Source organism: Chrysoperla carnea, chromosome 4 (assembly GCF_905475395.1).
Source record: "Chrysoperla carnea chromosome 4, inChrCarn1.1, whole genome shotgun sequence".
Taxonomy (NCBI): Eukaryota; Metazoa; Arthropoda; class Insecta; order Neuroptera; family Chrysopidae; genus Chrysoperla; species Chrysoperla carnea.
The window spans coordinates 25,434,217-25,442,801 of NC_058340.1; the positions used below are offsets into that span (position 1 = coordinate 25,434,217).

At 30.3% G+C, this 8,585-nt stretch overlaps 1 protein-coding gene across 1 annotated transcript; it reads right to left on the reverse strand.

Annotated features, from left to right (window-relative positions):
- Positions 1–1,735: 1,735 nt before the first annotated feature.
- On the reverse strand, positions 1,736–7,042 carry LOC123298227 (sulfite oxidase, mitochondrial). The gene is made up of 8 exons (XM_044880179.1): positions 6,760–7,042; positions 6,588–6,699; positions 6,340–6,521; positions 5,666–5,822; positions 4,230–4,419; positions 4,015–4,146; positions 2,455–3,021; positions 1,736–2,391 (listed from the first exon to the last, which is right to left on the reverse strand). Exons 1-8 carry the CDS (start codon positions 6,944–6,946, stop codon positions 2,263–2,265), a joined length of 1,656 nt encoding a protein of 551 aa, XP_044736114.1. The 5' UTR covers positions 6,947–7,042; the 3' UTR covers positions 1,736–2,262.
- Between the last annotated feature and the right edge of the window lie 1,543 nt (positions 7,043–8,585).

An 8,585-nucleotide genomic window follows, 5' to 3' on the forward strand; every position in this document is an offset into this window, starting at 1 on the left:
TCGTAAATAGTTTTTATGTATTTTGATTTCATTTAAATAAAGTTGAAAACTCAAACCCTGTTTTTATTTTATTTTTCCCCATCTCTCTGTAGCTATACAATATTATTTCAGTTAAAAATAGGTGAGTATTTCGAACTTCACGATAGGTAAGTATTTCAAACTTCGTTTGCCATTTTTTTTTGTAATAATACTACTCAAAATTTTCCGAAAATGAGCTTTACTTTTTGTTATAATTTAAGAAAGTCGAAAATATGAATATAATTATTTATTAATACGAATAACAGAGCCCTAATGGTGTAATGGTTAGCGTATCTGACTTCGAATAAATAGTCCCTTGGTTCGAAACTAGGTGAGGACATATATTAAAAAAAAGTTCATTAAATCTTTTAAGCAAAATCTGATTTTTATTTTCATTTTTTTTCAAATTTCCACCATAGCATGTTTGCCTAGTAAATGATGAAAAAATTAGTTTTTTTTCGTTCAAAAACTTCAATTTTTTTCACATTTCTACTAGGAGAACATCAAGGACGGACGGAATAAGTAGTACCTGATAGCAAGGTAATTGTTGTCACCTCGTAAGTCAGAAAGTTAGTGGTCTGCACACCCGTATTTGGTGAGTGTGACCTCTAGTGGGCAGACCAATAACTTTCTGCCAAAATAAAATTTTAGACTTTCGGGGTGAAAACACTTACTCACCTTTCTCCTTATCAGGAACTACTAATTCCCACTTATGTTCTCCTAGTACAAATGTTGAAAAAATTGAAAATTTTTTCCAAATTATATTATTTTTTGAATATAAAATTAAACTGACCAATTATTTATATTAGCTGACCAATTATCAGCGAATGCTTCCCGATCGCGCATAGGTGGAGTTTTTTCAATCTTTAATAAAAAATTTTCTGATGCTGACCAATTAATGAGACCAACTGACCTTTTATGACCAATTTCTGACCTTTCAGATGGTATAATTGGTCAATCGAAATTCCCACATGAGGTGCTAAGATCGCGGAGCTTTCTTGTTAAATGAAATTTTATAAGATTTTGTAATAGGAGAACATGTTATTTCACATAAAAAATTTATTATGTTAGTCCCACCTTCCTACTTATGTCATAAATCATTCTTCTGTCAGGGGGTGGGAATTAAAATGACAAAATATACCTCCTCTTTTACTTATATGTAGCTATTGGTTCTCATATAAATTATCTAAAAAAATTGACTATCTCGTCATATAATTAAAAACTAATGCGTACATAGGAAGTTACGAACCAAAGTACTCTGTAATTAGAGGCGACTGAGCTAACCACTACTCCACCTTGAACATATTATACGTATCAATAATGTAGTATACATACCTTTTAGTCACCTTTTTTCAATAAACTTTCTAAGACCTAAAAATTAATCGAGTATCGAATCTGACAATAATTTATATACTAAAAATTTCTTTGGAAAAAATAAAGAATTGACTTATATACTTACCTACCTAATTTTCAAGGTTTGTATATTTTACGCATTGAAGGCTTCCTTACTCAATATTTTAAAAACTTTTATACTTACCTATTTTCATTTAGAATGCAAACTCGTTTATCATGATTTTCCAAATAACATACATGAAAACTTCGAGAACAATGAAAAAAATCGTACTTTAGAATCTCAAACCACTAAATTGAAATTCCTGAGAGCTTATGAAAACTTTATTGGAAGGATATTTCTAAAACAGAATTTTATTTTTACGTATTTATTTTTAAAATTTTTATTAAAACAAATATTTACAATAAAAACATATACCAAGCACCTTTAGAAACATTAGTTATACTCATAAAAAATCGGAATATCCAAGCTGGAACAAATCTTTCTAGACTGTATTCTTGAAACCAGAAATATTCTGGTTGGATCTTTTCTTCTGAGCTTTGTTTCAGTTCATAGCCCAGAGTAGTGAACGTAGTAAAAAAAATTATATTTTATCTTTTACCAAATAAAATTTTTAGATCAGTGTTCGTAACCGAAAAAATTTAATTAAACATCTTCATGAACATTAACGGTAAAGCTTCTTAAGCTGTCAATTCAGGTTTTTAGATTTAAAAAATTTTTCTATTGCGTAAAATAATCCAAAAAGTTTGCCTTAACGACGATTGTATCCATACCAGACCGGCAGATGATATAAAATATTTGTTTTTTACAAATCATGTTTATTTGAACCTAAAAAACGGTTTATTTTTCTTAAATCTGTTTAATGCCGGTCGAAAATTAATTTTATCACTTTTTTAGTGTTCTAATATTAGTTTGACACGGTGGTAAGCATTATTTAATACACCCCTTAAATTCCAAATATTGTGAAAACTTTCTGGTTGAGTGTTGTAGTTAGAATCTACTGCCTTCGACCAAATTTCAACCTATAAAATTTGCAAAATTTAATAACTCTATAACTAGTTTATATTTTTAATATTTGAATTTACCTCCTTTTCATTAGAGTTAACAGGAATTTTACACGACCATAATGTCCAAGAGAAATGATTTGGAGCAGTTTTCGAACTCTGTTTTTCAATTGTCGCTGTATACCAAAATTTACCTTCATCTTTTGTAACATCGATTCGAACAATTTGAGAACCACCTCCAGACCATGCATAACCTTTGACTGTAATAAACCCATCCTCGACGTGAACTCGTTCACCATGTAATGGTGAACATATTGCCGATATAACTGGTAATTCTTGAATAGCTGGTGATTTTTTAAAATCAACAGTATCCCAATCAGTACTTGGGTTAAATCCTTTATAATCATTTTGTTGCCAATGTGCGTTACTTTCATGCTTTGATAAAATTATACGATTTAACCATTTAACGTTACGCGCACCTACAACACCTGGAATAACAACACGTACGGGATATCCATGGTCACGGGGTAACGGTTCACCATTCATTTCGTATGCTAATATAACTTCACAACGTTTGTCGGTTCCTTTCCAGAAAGGTACTGATGCACCATACGGATGATTTGTCACATCAACATCATATCCTTCAAACTAGAAAACAAAAAATGAAATTTAATCTTTAAATTTTCGATAATGTTTTTAACTTTTGAGAGTTTCGAAAAACTATATCCGCTAGTGTCTTTTTTGTAGTCTTTATAGTAATAATAAAACAAAAGAAGAGTAACGCAAATGGGTCCCTAGCACCTAGACCTGAGGATCCTATCTGTGTCTTCCTTGAGAACAACCTGTCATCTAAAGGCGAGACGTCTCCGGATAAGAGATGTTATTTTAAGCAAATTAAGTTATAGGTTACACAGCTTTTCCGCCGGAATTTCTTCCAGAATTAATGGATTCCAGGCTTCGAACCCAAACATTTTAAACTTGACACCCTGTAGGTTTCTCCAATTGCAAATAACATGTATGGAGGTTTTCTCGTCCTCCATACAGTCCCTACAAATGGGATTATCAGAGATCCCCATGATATAAAGGTGGTAGCACAATCGATAGTGTCCTGCGAAGAGCTCCACCACCCTTCTCAACTGTTTATAGTCTTAGGAATTCTTTCGTTCGCAGAATGAACAGAAAAATCGGAAGATTCCAACAGATTCGCTAAAAAAAAGTGTTTCGTTTAGTAAACAGGTTGTAGATTCACTACATTTGCAAAGTTTTCAGAAAAGAAGAAGGTGCCAATAGAATTACTACAGATAAGCATTTTTTTCTCAGGGGGCTAGAATTTTTAACTTAGTTCAGTCAATTTTCCTAGAATTTTTTTTTTAGAGTGCCAGAATTTCATTTTTTGAGTCTTTTTTTTGCTTGAAGGAAGCACTCTAGAACTCTTTAGGAGAAAATTTATTTCTTTATTAACTCCCCGCTAAAGAAGTGATTTTGAAATCTCTTATCATGAATGCAAACAGAGAGTATCGCTTCTACTCATGAATGCAAATAGAGATTATCATTTCTACATTGTCAATAACGAAAATCGAAATAACACAAAATTTTCCTCTCACAAGTAGCGAACTTCTTAAAAATAATTTTAAAATAAACCTGAATATGATTGTACGGACTGGAATCAGTAACTCCTGCAACCTTTTGTAATACATCGTATAGTTTTGGACCACTCCACACAGCATTTCCAACTGCTGCCGTTCCCCAATCTAATCCTTTAACAGCTTTGATCTAAATAGAAAAAAAAAAAAAAAAAAAAAAAAAAATAGAAAATTCACCGAGAAATGCAATTTATTATTTAAAAAAATACATACTTTTGTCATTTCACTGCGTCGATTTCCAGCACACATTATGGTAGCTTCCACAGAATGTTTAGGGAATTTTTTTAAATCATCTAAACTTAATGTAAATGTTTTTTTCGAATCTTCCAATTCAATTTCCAATTCATATTCATTTGGATCAATTTTCGGTACGGGTAAATGATTTCGAACGAAAAATAAATCACTGAAATTTTTCCATTTTCAATAAAATATTTTAAATTGTGATCAAAGTAATATTTCCAAGTTTTATATTTAAAATAATGGCAATTTGTAATACAAAAATTCGACTAAGTGTGAGTGGACTCCATTCACGGAGTGACAAAGCGATAATTTTTGATTTAAAATGAAATCTTTAGTAAATTTCTGGATAAACAGGATAAAAACGTATTTTTAAAATCCAAATGAAATCCATTCATTCCGATTCTTTTCCAAATAGTTGTAGAATGTTACATACAAAGTACGCAATCTTTTGATCTGAAATGTAAGACCTATTCAGTAGGCGGATTCAGAAATATTGTGGCCGTATGTAGTTTCAAAAATGAGCACCCTCCGTAATAAGAATCTATCAATGAAGTCGTTTTTTACAGTTCTACAGTTCTTTAGTTTCAAGTTCTTTATTTCTTGGAATCTGTAAATTTACTGCAAAAATTGTTGTACAATTCTCGCCTCTCTTTGAAGTTCAATCACAAGTCTGTCTATGTCTATAATTACTAGATAAACTGTTCCGTTTTTTCTTTGTATCCTTTTCATATTCTTTGACTAATGAGATTTACTAGGCTTGATATTCATTTTTATTAAAATTTCCCCTTTCTGCAGAAATTATATGAATTAGAAGACTGTCGTATAGGTCATATATTTTCTTTGAACCTCGCATCTGTAGGCACGTGCCTAAAATAAGCACGCATATTTTATATTCCTGTCCCCAGGAGAAGAATAGCATTCAACGAGAGTACGAAGGTTCTATAGAGACATCGAAGACCTATAAGCTACACGAACTCAGATTAAATAGAAAAAATTGTATACGTTTAGTATATTTTAATTCGGTACGGAATACTTAAAAAGAACAGAAATTATTTTATACCTGTCTCATATTACAATTAAATGAAATTTGATAGAGAATTATCGATGAGTGTAATCGTCAATTAATTGTCAAATTTCATAAAATATTATTATAATTTCAAAAAACTCAGCTTTTATAAGCTCAAAATTTTAATTTTCATCATTAAAACTTTTTAAAAAAATTTTCAAATAAGGTAAAGTAATTTTGTTAAATAATAACTCCATGGATAATTTTTATTCGTGATTTGTGAATTTTAGAATAAAAACAAATTTTACGTGGCCAAAAATGATTTGGAGCTGAGCGCAGAATACCAAATTTGGAATATTATTTTTACATAAAACTTGGAAATAATATGATGTTTTATTTATACTTCGGTGTTAAATAACTTTCAACTAAAATATCTGGACGACATTCAGCATTAAACGGTTTTTCCGATACTGGTTTCAATAATGGATGTCTATGAGGTTCGTTTTCATAAGGATCGTATGTCTCTTGTTTACTCGTTTTTTCGCCTTCTTTTACGTTACCTAAACATAAAAATATTCACAATTTTCGATAATTACTTAACATGTTCGATATAATTACTATTAAACCCTAATTTTCATACGGATATCCGTTGTTGCCACGGATATCTGCGCCTTTAAGGATCACGGACGCAACCACAGGTTGAACACAAGGGCCAAAAATACGCAAGCCTGTACTGACTCGACCCTATTACAGGCATGACCAAATCGTGGGATACAGGGTGAGACCACGTGAGATAAAATTATCAATCCGTGTCTCTAACTGTATATCCACGGATATCCGGGTCTGAAATTTTAGGCACGGTTATATTATGTATTAGTTATATAAATTATAGGCACGGATATTCGTAGTGGGTGGCAATACACACTCTTTCAAGCTCTTCTAATTTATAAAAAAATAATGCAAGCTCTGATATTCAACGCCTTTCATACAGGGTATTTTAATAATTAACTCAGTCAATTGATTGTTTTCACTTATTTTTGGTTGACTTTTCTTTATGCAACTTTAAAATTGCATTACCTATTCGCATATCTTCTAAAATTTCTTGAATTTCGCTACTATTATGTATTGCATACAAAGTCCAAAACGGTTCTAAAGCGCCACCAGCGGCCATGAGAATTTTATCACCTCCAGGATGTACTTCAACAAAATCTGTAATATCGTATACACCATTTCGATATGTTACCCATATTCGATTGTCCCTTGAAAGCAAATTCTTAATAAAACGTAGGGCTTTTCTAAAAAATTTTTATCGCTCATATACATACCTAGTATTGTGCTTAGCAACTTCGTCAAGAGTGTATGTTGGAAGCTTTGCGACAAAACTTTCGGAACTTGCAATTTCAACTGAGCTTGTAGCATTGTAAACCTTTTTTCGAGCTGTGGAAAATGATTTGATTTAGTAAGAAAAATCTGTGTAAGCTTTTTAAAGCTACTTACATGTTAAGTAATAAATAGACCAACAAACTACACCTCCTGTTGCTAGGAGTAATCGATACGATTTTCTCTTATTATCATTATCATTTGAATATTTATAATCAATCGGAATTGTAGCACTTTTTAAAGTTTGCATAAAAAACGTCGAAGTATACGCATTTTTAAGCGTTTTCGCTATTATTTTCGACATGATTAAATAAGAGTAATTAACACAATCTCTTAAGTATTTGCATTATTAATCGCGGTAGTAAAATGTATACATAAAAGTACTTTAGCTTAATTAACTACGTAGATTAGAGTGTTTTTAGAGAGCTTTCTATTTTTTTATTTGAGGTTATCCGATATTTTTTATAATGTTTATTCTTATTTTATGATAATGAAAAATATCTTTTTAAGAAAAGAAATTGTTGACGTATCAAAATAGTTTATTGGGTAAATAAATAAATTATGTAATAATGATTTATTTATAATTTAATATTTTTATCAGACCCATCACGATGTGTTTATTATAATTTTTAATTTTTAAGAAATTTTATCGAATAAAATCATTATTTTTAAATAGAAATGTTCCATGAAAGAAATCATTTTATATGCAAATGTATGAAAAAAATAAAAACAAATACAACAAAGTTTGACAGTTTTACAGAAATATCTGTCAATTATATATAAGGTGGCCATAAAAACAGATTCCGACTTTGTTCTTGGTTTAAGTTTTTAGTCTAGGGTTGATACTTTTAAGTTCCGAGAAGTCGGGAGATAGTGAAATAAATCGAATTTTATCACCGATTCATAAATGCTCATAATACGATATTTTTGATATTTTGAACACCCAGTTTTTCAAAAAATTTAAATATCCTTCAAATAATTTAAAATAAAAGCTGCTCAGAATTATCGAATTTACCGAAATATGAAACAAATATCAAAAAAAAAATTTACTTTACCGTAAGTATTTATGTTGATATCAGGTGTCAGGAAAACCTATTCTATGTTTCTGGAGTTTCCCGATCGAATCCGGAGAGGTGACTAGATTTTAGAGTGAAATTTGAAAATGTCAATGGTATACAGGTTGCCATAACAAACAGATTTTCAAACTCCGCGATGCCGAGAATCATATATATTTAGGATCTCAGCGACACGGTAGTAAAAAAAATGAACCTTTCATCAGGTCATTCAGGTCATTTTCATTGAGTAAAAAGATTATAGATCGATTATAGAATATTTATTTTGATTCCTTTCGTTAGTTTAAAAGGGTGATTATTCTTGTTGTGAGAATTGTTGCCAAAATTCCCAGTTTAGCCATCCAAATTTCCCTTTGGTTTATTAATTTTCCATTCCCTTTTAATTTTTGTTTTGTCTTAGGAAATTCATGTAAAATAACATTTACTGAATTACATTCAGCTACACATAAAATCGGTAAATAGAGTCTTCCTTAGCAGAATTGTCCCATTTAGACTGTTAATTGAACGGCTAATTAAGCTAGCTGGTGCGATATATGCATCGGGTGATTTTGTTTAATATCCATTGGCTTACAGTTGTCTTGAATGCATTGACTTGAAAATTAAGGGATTTAAATTCACTCCTCCAAAATACCTTAGATAATGTAATGGCGGTTGAAGACAATGTAATCATCTATCTGCAAGGTATAATGAAACAAAAAATCATAGAACATAAAATAAACTACAAATTATTTAAAAAATATTTTAATATTTTAATCTATTTTGATATACTGTCTTGGACATTTTTTAATCAATTAATATTATTATATTATTTATATATATATATATTTATAATATATTACAAAAGATGCCATCATATAAAAAAAAAATATT

Excerpts from the sequence above, each read along its gene's own strand:
- LOC123298227 (XM_044880179.1), bottom strand. The coding sequence starts at position 6,946 with ATGTCGAAAATAATAGCGAAAACGCTTAAAAATGCGTATACTTCGACG. Across the intron at positions 5,823-6,339 it reads TTTAGAAGATATGCGAATAG|GTAACGTAAAAGAAGGCGAA; the intron begins GTAATGCAATTT and ends TTTTATGTTTAG. Across the intron at positions 4,147-4,229 it reads GACGCAGTGAAATGACAAAA|ATCAAAGCTGTTAAAGGATT; the intron begins GTATGTATTTTT and ends TTTTCTATTTAG.